The 23,023-nt window shown below is 37.5% G+C and overlaps 1 protein-coding gene across 6 annotated transcripts in view; it reads right to left on the bottom strand.

Moving 5' to 3' along the window:
- HELQ (helicase, POLQ like) overlaps nucleotides 1-23,023 on the bottom strand; it is a 42,924-nt gene that overhangs the window by 3,177 nt on the left and 16,724 nt on the right. For 3 of the 6 annotated variants that reach the window (XM_008693308.2, XM_008693309.2, XM_040625047.1), the window contains 8 exons: nucleotides 20,788-20,929; nucleotides 20,325-20,429; nucleotides 12,198-12,420; nucleotides 10,302-10,459; nucleotides 9,019-9,117; nucleotides 6,154-6,327; nucleotides 4,370-4,483; nucleotides 3,103-3,237 (listed from right to left, as the gene is read on the bottom strand). In XM_008693308.2, coding sequence (XP_008691530.1) covers nucleotides 3,103-3,237; nucleotides 4,370-4,483; nucleotides 6,154-6,327; nucleotides 9,019-9,117; nucleotides 10,302-10,459; nucleotides 12,198-12,420; nucleotides 20,325-20,429; nucleotides 20,788-20,929 — 1,150 coding nt within the window. Of the gene's footprint in view, nucleotides 1-3,102; nucleotides 3,238-4,369; nucleotides 4,484-6,153; nucleotides 6,328-9,018; nucleotides 9,118-10,301; nucleotides 10,460-12,197; nucleotides 12,421-17,495; nucleotides 17,542-20,324; nucleotides 20,430-20,787; nucleotides 20,930-23,023 lie in introns of those variants that run through there. The other 3 variants (XM_008693310.2, XM_008693311.1, XM_040625046.1) reach the window with 3 other exon arrangements.

Genomic DNA, 23,023 nt, shown 5'->3' with positions numbered 1-23,023 from the left:
GGTAAGAGTACAATGAGTCCTGTAGTGCGGATAAGTGTGGATTACAGGTGACTGGAAATTCTTCGATGTTTACATTGACAGATGGGATCTAATTCTTCTCTTGGACTTGTGATTCACTTGTAACTAACGGAATGTAGTGGAAATGATGCTGCATGATTTCCAGGGGTCTGTCAAAAGAAACTGCAGTTTCTGCGTTAGTTTCTTGGAATGAGACCATTCCAAGATCTCTTGAATGCTTCCTCTCATATCCCAACACCACGCTGTAAGAAACCCAAGCTAGGGGTGGCTGGCTGGGTCAGCTGGAAGAACCTGCAACTCTCGATCTTGGGGTCATGAGTTCAAGCCCTATGCTGAGCATAGAGCTTACTTAAAAAGAAAAGAAAAGAAAAGAAACAAGTTATAAATAAGAAACACAATATTTTAAAAGGAATGATATATATCAGATTGAATAAAAAGGGACAGAGATGGTCCAAAATAAAAAGAACCTTTGAACCCTTGAACTTCTTTGGATAGGGAAAAGACTGAGAAATCTACCCAGCTGCAAACATGGGCCATTACTTATAGGAAAGAAAGAATGATTCAGATGAGGGGATTCAAAGCCAGGAATAATCACTCCCAGGGAGAATTTAGGAACTGGCCACATATGCCTGGCTGGGTATCAGAACTGCTCCTATGTACCACATATTCTCCCTCTTTTTGAATGGGAGTATACCGTGGCTATCCTGTCTCTGTTCACCATTGTACGTGCAGCTCTTTAGTTCACAGGTCTTCAGAGTGAGAGGAATATATCTGTGAAATTGTGCTCAAGGAGCAACAGCTGCACTTAGATTTGATTTAGAAGAAATACAGGACCTTGAGCCTGAGTCTGATGCCATAAGGGGATAAATCTTTTAGGAACGAGTATATTTTGCATGTGGGAGGGATGTAAATAATCTGAGACCAGAGCGCAGACATTACAGATGACTGCAAATTATCTGGCACTCCCTTCATGTGGAGGCAGGGTCTAATTCCTCTTCCTTTAGATCTGGGCTGATCTTTGTGGCCTTCTAGTAACCAACAGGATACAGCAGAAGTGACACTACTTCACTTCTGAGGTTAGCTGAGAAGATTTCCTGCCTTTTCTGCCTCGAATCTCTCAAAATGGTCACTCTCTGGACATTTCCTATTGAAACTGAGCTGCCATGCCATAAGAAACCCAAGCCCCATGGAAAGGCCATATGGAGTTGCTCCTGTTGAAAGCCCCAAGTAACAGACAATTTTCAACTGCCAGCCATGTATGTGTACCATCTTGGATATCCCATTCAGTCAAGTCTTCAGTTGACTACAGCCCTAGTCAAAATCTGACTGTACTTGCATGACACTCCAAGTAAGAATCACACAGCTAAATCTTTCCAGAATTCCTAATCCACAAAAACATAAGCAAAATAAAATAGCTGTTTTAAGCCACTAAATTCTGATGTAAAACTTTGTTATGCAGCAGTATGTACCTAGAAATATTAGAATTGGAGTTATCAGTATGAGTTCACGGCCTTTAATAATTTACACGTAAGTAGAGAAAAATATACAGGCTTATGGGCTCTCTCTGCTAAGAGAACCTAGAAACAATGATATCTCTCTCATTGTGAGCATACTTAGCCCCTCAAACTTGGGTTTCTAAAATACCACTCCTCACCAAAAAGAAAGAGGGCTCTTTGGAAAAACGGCTGATTCCATGACTAAGGCAAGCTGAACCTGGAATACCTTGTGCAAGAGTCCTAGTTATTTAAAAAAAAAAAAAGAGCACTAGTTATTAATTTTATTGTTTCTCAGCTCCAAATCCATCCCTCAATGTCCTGCTGGAGACAGATAGTAGAGCTGGATCCTGTAAACACGTCTCCTTTGCCCGCCAGTACAATGTTAAGCTTTGCCAGTAGAGGGCACTGGAGGGACTGCAGGAGGAAGGGGTTTCTCTTCCTGGTTTTGGTGTGTCTTTTTCTTATGGCTCCTAAGGGCTAGTCTGGTATGCTGAACATCTGGTGGCACATATTACAGTGAGTTTCAACAGCATCCCTGCAGACAGCTTTCCAGCAAGTTCCATGGGTACTCAAGCTAGCTTCTAAGCAAGTTCCACCTTGCACTCCGGGGAGCTTCCTAGCAGTTCTCTCAGCATTGTGGTGGGCTTGCCAGCCGGGGCTGCAACACAACAAACTTATCTGCTGTCCTGTGAGCCACAGCCACACCCTCTCCAATGAAGTATGAATCCCATCCACAGGGGGTGGTGTGGGGTGAGGCTGGACGCTCTTCTCATTATTCCTTCCACGGTCGCTGAGGTTCTGTTTACCCCTTAGAAGCCAGCTAATAACCTTTGTTACTAGTTACTAATTCTTTATATTAAACTTTCCTCTTCAAATTACTGTGTGGTTTCTGTTCCTAATAATTAGACCCTGATAGATAGTCCCCAAAAGTAAGAACGTCCAATAATGATGGGGATAGGTCAAAGAGACAAATTGGCCCACATCTAGAAAAGGATAACTAGGATAGTAAATTGCCTAAAACTAGATTATTTATTATGGATGAAAGAAACAGAAAAGAGGAACGCTTGGACACAAAGAGAGCTGTTTTCAAATATGTGAAAAACTACCATAGGAACAAAGACAATAGACTAGTTCTAGAGGGGAGTACTTACAATGTAATGGTGGACATTGTAAGAAGGCAACGGTTAGCCTCATTATATTGGAGTGCTCTTTGTAACACTGAGTGTCCAAAAACAGAACGATCTAAATTTGAGGCTGTAAGCTCCTTGTCAAGGAAGGTGTGCGGAGGTGCTCAAAGGTGGGAAGACGAGATGTCAGGGATGTGGAGGAAGGGACTTCTGTGAAAAGGGTGAGGAGGCAGAATTCCATGAGTTCCAGAGCTCCCTGTACTTCAGGGGACACTTGAGATTGTCTGTTTTTTAGGAGGTGCTTTCTCTTTTTAGCAAGCCTTGTATCGTAACAGATGCACTATTTTAGCCACGTATTGTGAGTACGCACTTTTGTGTCTATAGTTAAATGCTTTTGCTTTTATGTCCAAAGTATAAAGAGATAACATGAAGGGTGAAAAAAAAATGGTTTGTTCACTTACCTTTGCTGATGAGACAATTTGCTTGGCCTGGCGTCTTGATAAATGATCAACTGTCCTTATCAGCACTTCAGGATTTGCATTAGCCAAGTGCATCAGACTTTTATAGCCTGCGTTGTATAACTGTCTTGCTCGACCCTGAAAGATATTACAAAAATCAGCAGGGTCAGAATTTGGGATTAGGAAAAAAATAACCAAGTGTCTTATTGAAGGGAAAAATTTCACATGCAAGAGACACAGACTAAGGTGGTAATAAATATGAAGATATAACACATTCGAATTCTGAGAAATTTTAAAAGATGAATTTGGATGGTTCCAATCTGACTTCAAGACAGCTTTTTGTGCAGCTTAAGTTACCCGATGTGTGTTGCAATCAGGAATGAGAAATCCATTATGGCACTCAGGTAAAGGGCATTATTTTAGACATCCAATCAAGATGTTCTAGTCCAAGATCCTTAAAATGTTTTCACCATCTACTCAGGGGACTGCTGTGTGTGTGTGTGTGTGTGTGTGTTCCCGGGCAGAAGAATGCTTCTGATTGAAGGACTGAATAATAGAATAAGCTGAAATCAACAGTTGGCTAAAAACAGAAAGCCGAGAAACCAGGTGAGGATACTTTGTTCTCACTCCCTTAGGAAATGGAAATAAGCCTTGTTGCTCCCAAATTGCCACTTCCTAAACAAGCACTGAGTCTAAACTGACAGAAGGAATTCTTCATTGGAGTGGAGGAAGGACGAGATGCTAAGGACGAATGGTAGCACACACATAGTTGGGGAGTCTCATTTTTATCCCTACTGTTATTTTTTTCACAAATGTGATTTTTTTTCCATCAGGACTGCTTCCAGATTTACAGGGGATTTCTGGGAGGCCGTGACAACAATTTATTTAAAAAAAGAAAACAACAGGGGCGCCGGGGTGGCTCAGTCATTAAGCGTCTGCCTTAGGCTCAGGTCATGATCCCAGAGTCCTGGGATTGAGCCCCTCATCCTCATCCGGCTCCCTGCTCAGCAGGAAGCCTGCTTCTCCCTCTGCCACGCCCCCTGCTTGTGTTCCCTCTCTTACTGTGTCTCTCTCTGTCAAATAAATAAAATCCTAAAAAAAAAGAAAAAAAGAAAGAAAAAAGAAAACAACAACAAAACACCCTCTCATGACCAATGAGGAATAAGGCTGTTGTTGTTACTCACCGTGTGATAAGAATCCACAAAATAGGAAAACCTGATTTTTCTTTTAGTTGAAATCATTTCAGTTGGGACACTGGGAAGCTACTAACCTCTAAAACTCCAGTCACTTCCATGAGAGGAATTAGCTCTGCCTTTACACAATAAGTCAACTTCTTGGTAAGTTCTACCAAAAGGGCTCTGTAAACCCAAAACTCGTCAAGTTCCTGCAGAGCACAAAGAAATGTACAGAATTGAAACCTGGTTAAGTTATTCCAAGGTTTGGTTGGCATGGTAGGGGGCTCACAGAAGATGTTCCCTGATGTAAGCTCTGAAACTTGGTTAAGCCAGAGACAAACAATAATTCCATGAAAAATTATTATAAGGAAACATGGGCAGAGACTGAAGGATTTGATGAAGTGGTTTTGGGATGAGCAAGAAGATTGAAAATTGAAAAATAAGCCAGTGAGAAGAGTTCTATTCATTTTTTATCAAAACACCAGCAAGTGAATCCATAGTTTTTCTTAACCAAATAACTGAAAACAATTCCCACCTATGGGAATTTATCCTGAAGACAATATATTACATGTGGAAGGATTTCAATGCAAGATGCGGCAATATTGAAAACAACAAAAATACTGGAAGCAATATTTAAGACAATAAAGATATTGGAAGCCATGGGTCAATAAAGCTGGGTGCGTAAATGAGAATTTATTATATTATTTTGTCTTATTTTATGCTTGAAATTTTCTGTAATAGTAGTTTTTTTTAATGGTCGCTTTCCAACCTTTGGGTGTCATTGTGAGCGCACGGGATACGTGGGGCAGCATTAGCCCGCTATTTTGTGACCACTAGGAAAGCAGTCAGCGCACCAAAGATGGCAGAGTAAAGGGAAAACCCGGACCAGAACGCTGAATCCATCAACACTGTACTGCCTTAGCTCTAGCTTTCCTGTTACGCATGATCATCTTTGTTCCTTATTGTTTAAACTTCTATGGGGTTTTCCTGTTACTTGTAGTTAAAGGCATCCTAACAGTATTGATGTACTATTTTATACCACTTACATAACTTTTTAAAAAGAGAAAAACACTTTACTGAAAATACACTCATGAGAGCACAAGTTATTAGGTAGATTGTTTCTAGGATCAACCATCAAATTACAGTTGCTTTTCAAGTTCCATATAGTTTCTTTTACTTGAATAATTCTATAAGGCTGATGTCCTTATAGTCCTAAGTAAAACAAATGGATAGAATTTTAGGGTAAGTGTCTTTAAACATGAAGAACAACAAACAGAAAACTTAAGAAAATACATTTTAAAGGCTAGCTGTTTCTTATTATCTATAATTTGTATCTACTGCTTAGCTAGCACATGATTAGGGAAGGTGAGGTAATATTTAAAACAGCATAAGTAGGAGATATTAAGAAATGTGCATTTGCTAAAATAATTATCATTCAACTCAAAGTCAAGTATTTCGGATGAGAGCATGGTCCCAGTGGTGACAAGGCGGCTGCTGGGTACTGGCGATGCACTAATCAAACACTTTCCATGGTTATCACCTGGGAAGATTATCACATACTCTACATTGATGGAGAACTGCTGTTTTAAGAGTTGATTCCAAATACTTGTAGCTATTAATGGTGGTTCTAAGAGTGGGGATAACTAGGTGCTTTCCACTTGTTCGCTATATATTTTAGGTTGTTCTGCCATTTTTGTATCTCTACCATAAGTCAGTATATAGGACTTTTAGAAGCAGATAAAAACAAATATATTTTAAATAAGGGGGGTTTATGTTAATAGAACAACAATGAGGAAATAATGACTAACCAGTTTATAAGTTAGTAGCAGTTAAAACAAAAAGGTGCACAAAGTATGTGTCATCTAGTTAATGGAATTACCTCACAGAAATGTAGCACACAAGAAGAGAATGAGGCAGCTCCAGTGAGAAGACTTTGTATATAGCCTCGAGGCATATTAAATTTTTCAGACACACTCCAAACGTTGGTCTCTTTGAGCAGGGTATAAAGAACAAAAGACAGGTACAGTCTGTTGACAATGTCCTTGTCCACCTTCTAAAAAGACAAATCAAATAAATTTATGTACTGGACCTGCTAAAAATGTACATTATGTTGAAACTGGACAGAAGGTAATGTGAATGAAGTTACACTACAGGAAAACCAGAAGAGAATGATTCCACAGGGAAAAAAAAAGTTCAACATACATCCTTTAATTCCGATTATCATTTTTCCAAGTATAAAAAAAAGAAAATAAGCCAAATTTCCATTTAAACTTCTACAGGGGAAGCTGTAGCGGGTTGAATCATGTCTGCCCCCACAAAAAGACATGTTTAACTCCTAACCTGTGGTACCTGTGAATGCGACGTTATTTGGAAATAGGATCTTTGCAGATGTAATTAGTTAAAGATCTTAAGATGAAACCATCCTGCACGTACAGTGGACCCTTTAAAGCTCTTTATTCAGTGCCTGGTGTCTTTATCAGAGGAGAGGACACACAGTGACACAGATAAGAAGCAACGTGAAAATGTGAAGATGGCAACGTCTAAAGGAGACACTCGAGGGATACATTTACATGCCAAGGAACACCAAAGATTGCCAGCAACCACCAAAGGCTAGGAGAGAGGCAAGATTTTTTCTTCCTCAGAGCCTCCAAAAGGAGCCATCTTGCTTTCAGACTTTTGGCCTTCTGAACTGCAAGAGAATAAATTTCTGTTGTTTTAAGACCCCCAGGGTGTGCTAATTTGTTATGGCAGCCCGAGGAAAAGAATATAGGAAGGAAGGAGTTGGGAAGACCTTTACATTTACTGTGGTATTTATAGGTTGTATATGTTTGTGAGTGTAATTAGACAAATGCATTTACTTAGGTATGTTAATAAGCTTGTCCACACTGAGAGTAAATATGAGATTCTATGATCTCTACATGGTCATGACACATAATTAATGTTTTCAAAGTTTTTAAAACACTGAAAGGGAAAAATGCTACCTGTAGTTGACGATTTCTGTGTACCTGCTTTTGCCTGTGGTGACCAGTTCTTGTGTAAAGTATTTCATAGACACTATCAAGCTAACTTAGAAACTGAGTAACTCATGGTTAAAGTCAGAGGAAAGAAAGAATGAACTGGAAAGAGAAAAAGTGGGTATAAAATATAAAATTATATCCCTGATGATAGTAAAAGAATGGGATGAGAACTTACAGTGGCATATCGAAGACTTTATGAATTACAGATTCTCCATGTTGATACTTTTAAAAAGCATTAAGCTGAAAAATCCGATAGTTGAATTGCCAGTAGGGAGAGATTGCTTTTTAATTTCCCAATTTTAGTGCACCTTCATTATTAACTATAATTTGAGTCAATGTAGATTTTGCTTAGAATGTATTTTCTAAGCCAAGAAAAATGATATAATTATATTACATGGCAAGATAAGATGCTTTATGCCAATTTCAAGATCTTTTATAAGAAATCTTTAAAGAAAAGTGGGAGTATCTTTTTCAATGTAGAGAAATAAATTTGATTTTAAGTCAATATCATGTTCTCTAGAATTTAAATCAACAGAACATTTAATGACTGTATTTCATTAAAATGTAACAAAAATAAATTCTGATTCAAGTTTTAAAAGATGCATTATTCTAATAAGATTTTGTAAATGTTTATTATTTGGTAATGAGATCCAAATTAATATGATTTTTTAAAAAGATTTTATTTATTTATTTGTCAGAGAGAGAGCACAAGCAGGGGGAAAGGCAGGCAGGGAGAGAAACAGGCTCCTGGCTCCAATCCCCATGATTTGAGCCGAAGGCAGATGCTTAACCAACTGAGTCACTCAGGTGCCCCTATTTCCATTCCTCTGAAAGTTAGTGTATAAAACAGTTGCTTTGTATTTGTTGACTAAACAAAAGATCATAAAGAATATTAGACAAAAAAGTATTAATTTATCAGATAACTTCAACCTTCCACAGAGTTTTACGTAGTTTAAATACTAACTAGATTGGGAGTTGTTTAAGAACAACAAAAAAAACAACAAGCAAAAAACCCTCAAACCCATCCTATCTTAGAATCCCTGACACCAAGTAGAATGGCTTAATAAAAAAAGTTTCTAGGTAATGGGGGTAGGAGTTGGGGGCCTGGCTGGCTCAGTCAGAGAAGCATGTGACTCTCAATCTTGGGGTCATGAATTTGAGCCCCGCATGAAGTGTAGAGATTACTAAAAAAAAAAAAAAGTTTCTAGAGGGGTGTCTGGGTGGCTCAGTCAGAAGAGCATGTGACTCTTGACCCTGGTGTTGTAAGTTCAAGCCCCATATTGGGCGTAGAGATTACCTAAAAAAAAAAAAGTTTCTAGAAAATACATTTTTCTCTCTTGAACTGAACTTATTTCAGGATTATATACTATCATAAAAACATTTTATAAATATTTTACAATTTTTATAATGTAAGACATAAGTAGCCTAAGAAAAGTAGATTAATAAGGTTTCCCTTCTTCTATGATAAGAAGCTTATATGTGCATGACAGAGTGTTTCAGAAATGCAAAGCTACACATACAAAAGAAGGCCCTCATGCCAGCCAAAAAAACTGTTTTTAAAAGATGCCCAAATTTCTGGTCCTCAGATGTTTTAAATGATAAAATGGGAATTATATTAACTTAAAGAAAAAAATATGAAAAAGATCAAATAAACAAAGGAGATGATACAACAGCATTAATTGTGCTAAATCAACTTATTTAGGAAGAGAAAAAAAAGACTATGGTACCTTTTTTATAGCTTGACCTGATGCTTTCTTCCCAATAAAGTTTTCAGAGACTCCAAGAAGAGCAGCTACATTTTGTTCTGCAGGACTGAGCTGGCTAAACTACATGTAAAAAGAGAAAACACAGAGAAAAATCAAATTATAACTTTTTAAAATGGGTTTATTTATTTGAGAGAGCAAGAGAGAGCCAGAGAGCATGTGGGGGGTTGCTGAGGCAAAGGGAGAGAGAAAATCTCAAGCAGACTCCTTGCTGATCACAGAGCCCGACATAGGGCTCCATCTCACGACCCTGAGATCATGACCTGAGCTGAAATCAAGAGTCGGATGCTTAACTGACTGAGCCACCCAGGCGCCCCTCAAATTGTAACTTTTAAACACCTGCCATTTGAACCAAATCCAGTATTTCCTGTGATATCACATTTTCATGGTTTTAAAGGATATGAAATAACATGAATGTATTTATACATATTGTAAGCTTAAAAATGTATTATTAAAATATAATATATTTTAGTAGAATACTGAAAGGCATGGTCACAAGCACTGTGACTATGGACTATGGTTTCCATAGACTATGTGGTTATGTTTAATATTGAGATTTCTGGGGGAAGGAAGAAGAGGGAAAGCTTTTGACCATAACTGCCTTATACAGTACCACTTGAAAAACTTAGGTACAATTTTAAAATAGGAGATTAAAAAGAAAGTTAATTTCCTGGAATGAAGAGCTGCATATTGCTTCTGCCAGCGTGTTCATGCGTCTGCCCTGCTCATAGTAAAATCATAATAGACTATACTCTAGCACCTGGTTTTGTAACAGGTAGGACCAGCTGCACCTTCCTGTCGTGATAAAACTGGCATTCCTTCTCAGGTATTAACATCATCGGGTTTAGTCATCATGCTTGGCTCTGAGAAAGCTTTCACGTAATTAAAAATCTCCAAAAAAAAAATAGCTTTCACGGTTTTCGTCACATTCTAGGCAACATAAAATGGAATGGTCACCAAACCGTAACAATAACTATCTTTGGGGAATGGGACCAGGGAGGATCCTCTTTGGTTTTCTGCACCTTATTCTTTCAATAATGAACATGTTTATATTTAACAGAAAAGTAGTATTTAAGTTAAACAAACTGAAAATGCTATTGCCATATTACTATTTTAAAAACTGAAACATGAAAGGCCCAATTTCAAATATATTTTAGTAGAGGAAAAAAAGTGAATAATCACTTGACAAAAATTACATCATCGTTAATAAATAAAATAGCCTGTATTTAAGAACCTTATAGTCTCACCTGCCTGAAGTATATCATCCAGTCAGGGGCACACTGAGAAGCCATATCATATGGAGTTGTTAGGTAAATTAGGTGAAGAAGGCTTTCGAGCACAAGACCTTCGAGACCTTTCTTCAAGTCTCTGTAGAGAATATCACAATAAGCCAAATCTATAGTTCCTAAAAGAAAGATCAAATATTTCATCTTTCATAATTACCAAAGGGGGAAAAAGGTGATTTTTAAAATGGTCTTGTTTAGAAGTTACCTCAACATAGCAAAAAGTTTTCAAAAAAATCTTAATTTTTTAAACTTCATTATAGTGAACATACCATGTTATATTAGTTTCAGGCGTACAATATAGTGATTGAACAATTCTGTAGGTTACTGAGTATTCACCATCATGAGTGCACTCTTAATCCCCTTTATTTATTTCACCCATCCCCCACCCAAAATTTCTTCTTATGTAATTTAGCACGACTATTTTGGAGGTCATTTTGAAAGGATACATTAACATTTCATAAGTACATACCTTCTGACCCAAATACTCTGTTTTTGGAAATCTAACCCAGAGAAACATTTCCACACATACCCAAAAGCACATAAATGGAGATGCCCATTGCAGCTTTGTTTATAATTGAGAAAAAAAAAAAAGTGCATATGTCCATCAATAGGGGAATGGTTAATTAAACTACAGTATCCCGGCTATGGATGATTATAGTAGTAAGAGAAAAATGAGGTAGATTTAAAGGGACTCACATGTTAAGATGCTCCTAATATTTTAAGTGAGAAAAGCAAGCTGCCAAAAAATACTTACAACTATGATTTCATCTTAAAAAATAAACTATAAAACATATAAATGTATATGCATGCATATGTATAAAATCTATACATAATACATACAAATATACATATACACATATATAATATACATACACACACTTATCTATATACATAATAATATATGAAGGGTAGACATCAGATTGTTAACAGTGGTTACCCCTGGGAGAGTGGAAATGGGACAGGAGAATGGGATTTTCCTTTATGTAATTCTGAGTTCTAAGGATTTTTTTAGACAATAGACATGTACTATTTTTCATTAAGTAAATTATGAGGTAGCCATTAAGAAAAAACTATTCACTGTCATGGAACAATTTTTAAGATATTAAGCAAAAAAAACCAAATTGTGGAATTATACAAATGATTGTTTATTTGAAAACAAAAGCTTTAAAAATCTTAAACTTGTATACAAGTATATATTATGCATTGAAATGAGATGTACAGAAAATGTCTGAAAAGATGTATGCCAAATTGTTATTCTTGATAGGATATTCAGATTTGTATGATTGCTAGGGGAGGGGCGTGTGAAGGGTGATTACCATCTTTTTCCCCAAATACTTCTACAGTATCCTAAATTACTTGTAATTCAAGACATTTTTTGCGGCACCTGGTGGCTCAGCTGGTTAAGGGTTCAACTCTTGATTTCAGCTCAGGTCATGATCTCAGGGTTGTAAGATCAAGCTATGAGTCAGACTCGTGGTGGGTGTGGAGCCTGCTTAAGATTCCCTGTCTCCCTCCCTTTCTGCCCCCTACCTCCCCCCCCCGCCCCATTCCCTCTCTGATAAAACCCAACATTTTTTCAACTTTTTATTTATTTACTAAAAAAAATTTTTTTTTAAAAAGTAAGCTCTACACACAACATGGGGGTTGAACTCACGACCCCGAGATGGAGTCGCATGCTCTACCGACTGAGCCAGCCATGTGCCCCAATTTTTCAACTTCTAAAAGCTAAAGTAGTCTAATAGCTTATAAGATTAATGCTATTAATATAAAATTACAGTTCCAATTTAAAGAAAGAGCATTATTTAATTTCTATTTTTTTCTCAGCACATTTCCTCAGAAATGTAGGTAAACTCTTACCCTTAAAAGAAGCTCGTCCCAGTTTTGTAATATTAAAACTACACTGGATCTCTTCTTTGGACTTATCAATAGTGTCTTTTTGTAGAAGTCCTTTTTCTGTCAGGTATCTAAGTGATTCGACAGTTATTTCCCACAGACTTTTTTCTTTCAACAAGATCTTCTGCTGAACACCAAAAAATGTACCACACATAAAGTGATATATGTCATCAAGATTTGTTGCAATCTGAAACAATTCAGGACATCATTGGAGCATTTTCCTTAATTTAAGGCATCATTTTGAATGCACATTTGAATACCTCAAAGCTATTGAAATAAATTAGTATAAAATTGACATACACATATAAAGATAATTTTACAGTGGCACTTTAAAATTAATAAGAAACAATTTAAAGTTGTCATATTCGTACCTTTGATGAAAACATCTACATATTTTTCACCCAAAAACTCCTCAGATTTTTGAATAATTTTTTACAGTATCTCCAAAGCTGTGCTGTTTACTCTCCAATTATCACTAATTTCCACTCAGCCTCCTTCAGAAATCCTCCCTTCACCCCTTTCCATCCACCTGTAAAGCATTCTTTAGCAATAAAAATGGTATTAAAACATACACACACACACAACACAACTGAAAGTCTCCATTGAAACAGGATCAGGCAATATTTCCCGCCTATCACCTAAAAATAAATAGCAGTCTTCTCTTTTTGTCTCTCTCATTCCTGTTCTTTTGCTGCCTTCTCTCTCCCCCATTAGTTACTATTTAAAACCTATAATGGCAATCGTAATACTTAGCTCTCCATTTGGTAGTCAGATGTAGAGTTGATGCTGAAGTAGAATTAATTTTGCATTAGCCAATTTCAATGAAATCAGCATGTTATACTGAAATACAGTCAATCAATAAGCATATTTTGGGACGCCTGGGTGGCTCAATCGGTTGAGTCTGCCTTCGGCTCAAGTCAAGATCCCTGGTCCTGGGATCCAGTCCCACATTGGGCTCCTTGCTCAGCAGGGAGCCTGCTTTTCCCTCTGCCGGCCGCTCTCCCTGCTTGTGCTCTCTCTCTCTGACAAATAAATAAATAAAATTAAATTTAAAAGTTAAAAAAAATAAGCATATTTCTCTCTCCCTTATAATTCTGATGATATTTTCAACTAGAAAACTTAAGTAGTTATTTGATACTAAACCGTATAAGGGTTAACAAAAAATATGATGAGGCATAGACATTTCCTGTTGCTATTCCTCCTTTTAATAAAACTCACTTTTGAAATGTTCTAATATTTATTATTATTATTTATGAGGGAGAGAGAGAGCACACGGGGGGAGGGGCAAAGGGCGAGGGAGAGAATCTTAAGCAGGCTCCACACTCAGTGCTGAGTCTGACGTGGGGCTTGATCTCATGACCCTGACATCATGACCTGAGCCGAGATCCATCCAGAGTTGGACGCTTAACTGACTGAGCCACCCAGGCGCCCCAAAACTCAGTCTTAATATAATATTTAGTTAGGCCAAAATTGTCGTTTTAAGGTATTCAAGACTGATACTCAGTTTGTATATTATCAATGAACTTAGTTGCTGTATTGTTTTCTACTTGGTTGATTACAGTTAACATTGGGGATATAAAAAAATTCCTTTACTTGATCCTTCTAGCTATCATCATGTTATCTTTCTAACCCTCTGTGAAAAACTTACAGGCATAGTGATTTAGACCCACTGGTCTAGGCTCTGCCTCTGGCCTCCACAGCTTCTCAAAGCTGGATTCTCCACTGTTGCCCCAAACCTTCAGGTCACCCCTACCTGACTCCAAAGGCAATCCATTCATTCAGTCAAGGATTTACAGAGCACCAACCACATGCCAGGCATTGTGTTCGGCACTGGGATTCAGGGACAAATAAAAATAAATGTGGACTCTGCTTGCACAGGGTTTTTACATTCCTGGGGGGAATCACTGCCCTAACCAGAACATAATTACAAACTGATAGGTTCTACTAAAGCAATGTGGTTTTATAAAGCATACAATAAACTGACTGAACTCAGAGGCACAGGAAGGCTTCCCTGAGGAGCAGTGGTTAAGTGAAGCCTCAAGGGCAAGTGGGTGAGGGTGAGTCCAGAAGATGGGCGAGTCCAAGCTTAGTGAGCACTGGGGTGGGAGGGAGCACCACACATATAAGAACTGAGAGTGCAGAGTGCAGAGTGCAAGGTGGCTGGTGAGAGAGGAGGATGGAGACAGGCAGAGGCCAAATCTACCACGGTAGACCATGGTAAGGCATCTGGGTTTCCTAAATCCAAAAAACAATGGGAAACCACCACTGACAAATTTTAAGCAGAGCTGGGTAGCACATTCTGAGTTTACATTTCGACAAGATCAATCTGAGTGTGAAGAATTATTTGGAGGGGATGTGGGAAGGCATGGCAGACTGGATGCAAGGCAGTCAGACCAGCGAGGGGACAATCACACTGACCCAGACAGGAGACTGCAGGAGCACAGACCTCAGTGTGCAGGTGCAGGGGTAAGGCTGCAAGCAGCCTACAGAACCTGCCTCTCTTGGCCTCAGATTCTTTTTTTGTCAAAGGGGAGTTATATTACTTAATTCGAAGGTATGCAAGGATCAGAGATAAAACACATCAAGCGTCTAACAGGGTGTCTGAAATACGGTTGTGATAAATAAATGATAACTGGAGGCTCCCTAAATCCTATGGCCCAAGCACTGTTATGGTCTCTCATTAACTCCTGCAGTTTCCTTCTCTTCCACCAAAGCATGGACTTAGTGTCTCCAGGGGTGCTCATCTGTCCTCCTGCCCCGACTTCACTGCCCAAGTCACAGACCTTGCCCTTCTTGCTTCTCCCCTCTCTTCCATCTGCTTGTTCCTGTCCACAGGACTTGACTGCTGCTTCAATTCCAACTCTAAAGGTTTTCCAGCTCTCCACTGTGTCTAGAGTTCCAGACTTCTACAACTACAGCCCCGTTGTTGTCCCTACCCCAAGGTGAGAGAGGAACCCTGATGGCCTGGCCTCCTCATGGCTGGGTCCACTTTCTTGAGTTCTGCCTCCTATGGGCAGGCTTGGAACAACAGCTGCCTACCTGCTAATCTCCTGAACCAACTGCTGCCTGGACTTCTCACTGCTGTACTTAAATGGCTAAAACAGAATTTAAATGCAACTGCTGTGTCCCACAGATCTTGTACTGCCAGGCCCATAAAACCACACCCCCATAGCCAAGTCAGTTCTCCCAGTCTCCCTGTACCTGAGTGCTCCTGTCTTAGGTGAAGCCCCAACTCCCTCCCAATTCCACTACCTTTTGCTGAGTCATATACACATTTGTCAGATGTATGTACTATGAATATTTCCTCCATGCTTCTTACTTTTTTAACCATGTCTTTTGAAGATGATTTTAAAATTATGATGAAGTCTACTTGCTTGAATTTTCCCTCATGGTTTATGTTTTTTGTTTCCCACATAAGAAATCTTCAGCCAAGGTAACAAAAATGTTTCCCCTGTATGTTCTTCTAAACGTTATATTTTAGGGGTGCCTGGGTAGCGCAGTCGTTAAGCGTCTGCCTTCGGCTCAGGGCGTGATCCCAGCATTCCGGGATCAAGTCTCGCATCAGGCTCCTCTGCTGGGAGCCTGCTTCTTCCTCTCCCACTCCCCTGCTGTGTTCCCTCTCTCGCTGGCTGTCTCTCTATCACATAAATATATAAAATCTTTAAAAGAAAAAAATAAAATAAAAATAAATAAATAAATAAATAAATAAATAAATAAATAAAAGTTATATTTTAGCTTGTAAGTTTAGGTCTATGGTCTATTTTGAATTAATTATTTGGACAAAATCAGAGTGAGGTAAGAGTGCAGGTTAATTTTTTTTTCTTGTTCTACATAGATATCTAGTTGATTCAGCACCATTTATTGAAAAAAACTATCTTTTGTCCATTTAAATATCTTGACACCTTTTGTTAAAAACTGATCATATGTAGGGAAGCCTGGCTGGCTCAATTGGTGGAGCACACAACTCTTGATCTTGGGGTCCTGAGTTCGAGCCCCATGTTGAGTGTAGAGATTTTTTTTTAATTGAGCATATTTGTGTGGGCCTAATTCTGGACTTACTGATCTATTGGTCTATATGATCCTTGCACCAATATCACACTGTCTTGATTACTGAAGCTTTACAGTAAGTTTTGAAGTAGTGTGAAGACTCTGTTATTTTTTCACAAAATTAATTTTGGCTATTCTACTCCTTTGCATTTCTAAATAAATTCTATTAGCCTTCAATTTGCACAAACAAGCCTGTTGAGATTTTGACTGTGATTGCGTCAAATTTATAGACCAATTTGGGAAGTAACATCTGACCAAAACTGAATGTTCTAATTCTTTTTTTTTTTAAGATTTTATTTATTCATTTGACAGAGATAGAGACAGCCAGCGAGAGAGGGAACACAAGCAGGGGGAGTGGGAGAGGAAGAAGCAGGCTCCCAGCGGAGGAGCCTGATGTGGGGCTTGATCCCAGAACGCTGGGATCACGCCCTGAGCCGAAGGCAGACTCTTAACCGCTGTGCCACCCAGGCGCCCCTTGAATGTTCTAATTCTTAAACATGGTACTTCTCTCCATCTATTTAGGTCTCCTTTAACTTCTCTCAACAGTTTTAGTTTTCAGTGTATAGATCTGACACATATTAGTTAAAATTATCCCTAAGTATTACATTAATAGATGCTACTGTGAATGGAGTTGTTTTTCCAATTATTTGTAGTGAATATACAGATACAATTGAATTTGTATATTGATCCTGTACCTATGACACTGCTGATTACACTCTAGTTTTTTTGTACATTCCTTTGGATTTTTCTTGAACATAGTATCAGCAAATAAGACAGTTTTACTTCTTCCTTTCCAATCTACATGCCCTCGTTTTTCTTCCTGTGTTGTACTGGAGATGATTTCTGATATATGCTGGAAAGTAGGGTGAGAGCAGACCTCCTTTCTTTTCCTGACCTTAGATGGAAATACATGTAGTCTCTCACCATTAAGTGTGATGTTACCTGTAGTGGTGGTGGTGTTGTTTTTTTAATAAACACCCTTTATCAGGTTGAAGACATTCTCTTTTTTTTTTTTTTTAAATATTTTATTTATTTATTTGACAGAGATAGAGACAGCCAGCGAGAGAGGGAACACAAGCAGGGGGAGTGGGAGAGGAAGAAGCAGGCTCATAGCAGAGGAGCCTGATGTGGGGCTCGATCCCACAATGCTGGGATCACGCCCTGAGCCGAAGGCAGATGCTTAACCGCTGTGCCACCCAGGCGCCCCTGAAGACATTCTCTTCTAATTTGCTGAGTTTTTATCATGAATGGGTGTTGAATTCTGTCAAATGAATAGTAACATTGAATTTTGAATGTTAAATTAACTTTTTGCATTACTGGAATAAACTCTGCTTGTGTTGCTGGATTACTAATACTTCAATAAGGATTTTTATATCTATTTTTACCACAGATATTGGCCTGTAGTTTTCTCCTCTTGTAACAACTTTGTCTGATTTTGGTATCAGAATAATGGTGGTCTCATGAGATGAGCAGTGTTCCCTCTTCCTCTACTTTCTGGAAGAGTATGTGTGTGATTGGTATTATTTCTTCCTTAAATGTTTGATAGAGTTCACCAGTGAAGTCAGTTGGGCCTAGAGTTTTCTTTGTGGGAAGTTTTAAGTTATAAATTCAATTTTCTTTAATAGATCTAGGACTAGACTTTCTACTTCTTCTTCAGTCAGTTTTGGAAATTGTGTCTTCCAAGAATTTTCCCCATTTTACCTAAGTAGTTGAATTCATTTTTCAGCATTCAAGTGTGATACAGTTATTCGAGGATTATTCCTTACTATCCCTTTAATATCTCTAGGATCTTTAGTGGTGACCCTTCTTTCATTCCTGATATTGGTAATTGATGTGTTCTCTCTTCTCCCTCTGATCAAATCAGTTAATAATCTTACTGATCTTTTCAAAGAACTAGCTTGTGGCTTCATTATTTTTTTTCTCTTGTTTGTTTACTTTTTATTTCATTTCTGTTTTTAGTTGTATTATTTCCTTCTTTCTACTCTGGGTCCCCGCCACCTGATTCCTAAAGTAAAACTTAGACTAGTGAATCCAGATCTTTCTTGTATTCTAATAAAAATTTTAAAGCTATAAAAGTCCTTTTAAGCACTTTTTGGCTTTATGCCAGTAATTCTGATATATCTGTTTTCATTTTCACTCCCTTCAAAATATTTTCTAGTATCCCTTATGATTTCTATGCTATTTAATTTCCAAATATTTGCATAATTCCCTGATATCCTTCTATTACTGCTGGTATACTATTGTTTCCATTAGACACCACACTGTATTTGATTTCAATCCTTTTAAATGTATTGAGACTTGTCTACAGTCTCAGAATATGATCTATGTTGGTGAAATATTTTATGTGCACTTGAGGAATATTCCATTCATACAGTGTACACTGGAAAGAGTACAGGCCAACAAGGCAGGAACCTAAATTATAGTCCCGTCTAAACCATAACTCACTGAATGACCTTAGACTACTCACCAATTCTCTAAGACTGTTACATTATCTAATGTATGAATGTAACTAGACTTGGTGATCTTCATGAGCTCCCCCTCCTTTACTAACTCCTTTGCAACCCTCCTACTGCAGGTCTTTATTACATTACACATGGATTACTACAATTGCTTCTAAACTAGTCTTGCAATACTTCTGCATACTATTATCCCCATTTTACAGATAAGGCAACTGAGGGGGGTTTAAGAGAGAGCTAATAACTTACACAGAGTAATAAGAGACAGAGTTGGGACTGGAACACAGGTATGTGTGATATCAGAGCCCTTGCTCTCAACCAGAACACGTCACTAATTCTCCAATGATAAGGGACAGTGTCACAACTCTGTAGTCTACTATTTAAGCATGCTCTCCCATTTTCCCCAATTTACAGCACACAGTCTGGCCTAACTTTTCCCACCCAACTTTCAACTCTTCAGGATCTGCAGTCTTCCTCTAGAGCTATACAATCTAGTCTGTTGACTTTCTTAAGCTCTCTCATCATTAATTCTATGTTAAATACGTGGAATGGCTTATTCCTTCCCTTTGCTTATCTACAACTTCTATCTCCTTCACTGCCCAGCACTGATTCCTTTTCTTCCTTATATCCTTTCACTATTCTGAACTGCCAGGGAATATTATAAAATTACACTCTTCATCTACAAGTAATCAAAACTTATGGTATTTTTTATTTATTAATTACTTTCTGTATTTTCACCTAAACTGTTCAGGTTAATGAAGGTAGACTACATGATAGGTGAAAAGCATTGGTTTTTGTACAACAAATTAAAACCCTGGCTTTGCCACTTTATGGCCAAGTGACCTTGGCCACAGAATTAAAAAATTACTTAAGAATAACCATAGAGGCGCCTGGGTGGCTCAGTTGGCTAAGCGTCTGACTCTTGATTTCAGCTCAGGTCATTATCTTAAGGTCATTGGATTGAGCTCCCTGCCAAGGCCTGCACTGGGGTCTGGGCTCAGTGGGGAGTCTGCTTGACATTCTCTCTCCCTCTGCCCCTCCCCCTGCTTGCATTCTCTCTCTCTCTAAAACAAATCTTAAAAAAAAAAAAGAAAAGAATAACTGTAAAAAAGAAGTTTAACTCAAGAGTAATCCTAAAAGAGACAGCTAATTTCTAAGAAAAGACTGTTTTCCTGCTGTGCCTTTTTCTTTTTTAATTTTCTGCCTGATAAAGGCTATAGTGATCTCATGTTTATAATATCCTAGAATGATCACAGGGCTACAGGTGAACCTTATTCTTAACAAGGGCAGAGATGATGGATTATCTCACATCAGGACCTATGTCCTTCTAGCTTCTTATATCCTCCAGAGTATGCAAAAATCTCTCACTTGTAATAATGCCCAGTTATGATTTGTTGATTTTTCATATTTCATATAACTCAAAGCATTAAAATGGATATATAAATCTAGATTCAGATTTATCATGTCGGATTATTCTTTACCACATTAGATTAGAAGTTAACATTTTTTTTCATACTTACAGTTCTTATAACTTTTAAGTCTCTATTATCTCAGGTTATGGTAATAATTAAAAAATAATGAAAAATACCTTCAAACCAATCAAAGAGAGAAACAAAGTTTGGATTCCCTTGGTGAATTCTTGAACAAGATGGCTATAACAATTTTCCAATGGTCTGCTTATTAACTCCAATACCTACAAAAGTTAAAGCATATTATGTTTTGTGTTTTTATAAAAAACATTAAGTGTTCCATATAACATTTTATATTTTGCATAGATCTTGTGGAAGCAGGGGGTGTTAAGGACATAAAGACAAACAAATATGAATTTAGCAGGTGTTTTCATGAAAATGGAAGAAAGATAAATAAGGAAAATACTTTTCGTTGCTTGTCTGAACTACAAAAGTATTCAAACTATTCTTTCTAATTCTTAATCATAGAGGAGAAACATTATTGAAAGAAATCTTAATAATTAATTTTTAAAAGATGATATCATAAAAGGGCTTAGACCAAAGACCAAAAAAAGATGAAACAACCAACAACCAGATGATTACCTGTTGCTTGTCTTTTTCTTGCAGTATAAGGATACTCTCCCCAATAGAATCTATTCCAGCACGGCCAGCTCTGCCAATCATCTGCTTATATTGATTCCTCTTTAAAAATTCCTTAGCAACATAGGGAGCTCTTAAAATAACTCTATGGAATTGATAATATTAATTAAAAGTGATACTCCATCTATACTAATATCTATTTTTTAAATTCTTAATTTCATTATATATGTGATGATATTAAATTTATGACATGTTAACTGAAAACAATAAGTAACTGCTATTTAACAAGCACCGGTGATGTCCTAGATTCTTTATGCACAAAATTCCTGGTAATAATGTTCTTTATTATTTTACCTTAGTTTTTCCAAAGGGGCTAACCGAAGCCCAGACAAACTAAGTGGCTCACCTCCACACACAAAACTAGTAATGACTAGGGCCTGGTTTGAATGTGTTGGCCGAGCTCCCAGCTTGATTGTTACTAGAGCAACAGTCTCCAAAGACTGATTCTACACCCCACAAAGGAAAAACCTCACCACGCATTGCCAACATATGCATATTTATTTATTAATTTATATTACTGTCAACTATATAAAATTCAGGTTTCAACTGTTTTGACCTACAAATATGGTAATTTCAATCCTGCTCATGTAGATAGACGATTGTAGCCAGCTTTCCTGTTCAAAAGTGAGAGGAAACCTATGTCATTTATCTGCTAATCAGCCTACTCCTTTATTAACCTCAACAGACAGCCAAGATTACAAACACTTGAAGAAAACTAAGGGCATAAAAGAAGAGCAAGAATATACAGAATAAATGTCTGACAGAAACAGGGAACAGACAGAACTTTAAAAAATTCTAATTGGGGGGGCTTGTAGGTGGCTCAGTCAGTTAAGTGTCTGACTTCGGTTCAGGTCATGATCTCAGGGTCCTGGGATTGAGACCCACATTGAGCTCTGAGCTCAGCACAGAGTCTGCTTGTTCCTCTCCCTCTACCCCTCCCCTTGCTCATGTTCTCTCTCAAATAAATAAATACATAAAATCTTTCAAAAAATAAAAAAAATTACTCAAGGATAGCAAAATAAAAAGTAAATCATAGAAGGAAGACGTGGGATACAAGAGGCAGTGGTAAGCAAAAAAAAAAAAACAAACAAGTATAATTTACAGGAAGGTTTAAATAATTATGGACTATAAGATGAGAGAAGATTAAAAATCTGGCACTAAAATTCTAGGTAGCTGCAACATACATGAGGCAGTATAGGAGAATACACAAGTGGTAAGACTCTTGTTATGTTCACGAGGGGAATTAACAACTGGGATAAGAGAAATAAGATATATAACTTTCTTTTTTATTCTCCAATCGTCTGAAAAATGGAAAATTTAATCCATGACAGAGATTGAAAATAAAAGAATGGAAAAAGATATACTTGGCAAAGAAAATGTAATCCTAGTGTTCAAAGTGAAATCACTCAGTGAGAAAAACAAGGAACTATTATAGTGATAAAAGGTATAATTCAGAGTAAGATATTTAAAATGAACCTTTGTATACCTAAACAGTTTTGAAATACAAAGTAAAAACTTCTAGAAATACAAAAAGGAGAAAGTCAACTCCATAATAAGAGTGGGAGACTAACACAACTCTCTGGAATTGACAGGTCAAAGAATCACAAATAGTAAGAAAATCGAGGGAGCTGATAACATAATTATTAACTGTGATCTCATGGAGATGTAGAAAACTGCATACCCAACAGAAAATATGTATGTTTTTTAATGTGGATGATTTTTAAAAATCACCCACGTGTTTGAAAAAAATGTCAAAAATTTTAAAATAAAAATTATAAAGAGCAGACATCAATTATACAGGTCCATAGCTTTGGTAATAACTGAAAACATAATGAAAGATCTACTCTGAAAAAAGATGCCAGACCCAGAAGTCTTTACGGATGAGTTCTCTAAGTTTTCAAGGAAATACCTATGTTAAATAAACTCTTTCAGATCATAAAAAATGGCAGAAAGCTTGCTAACTGTTTACAACTAGAAAAATAAACCCTAACATCAAAACCAGACAGAGAGAGCACCAAAGAAGGATTCTAATACCAGGATATCTACTAAAGTTATTTTTCATTAAAATATTAAAGGAAACAAATGAGGGGCACCTGGGTGGCGCAGCTGGTTAGGCAGCCAACTCTTGGTTTTGGCTCAGGTCGTGATCTCAGGGTCATGAGACGGAGTCCCACATTGG

This window comes from Ursus maritimus, unplaced genomic scaffold, assembly GCF_017311325.1.
Source record: "Ursus maritimus isolate PB19 unplaced genomic scaffold, ASM1731132v1 scaffold_8, whole genome shotgun sequence".
Taxonomy (NCBI): Eukaryota; Metazoa; Chordata; class Mammalia; order Carnivora; family Ursidae; genus Ursus; species Ursus maritimus.
Note: the sequence above shows the minus strand (reverse complement) of the source record. Positions and strands in the feature narration are given on the sequence as shown.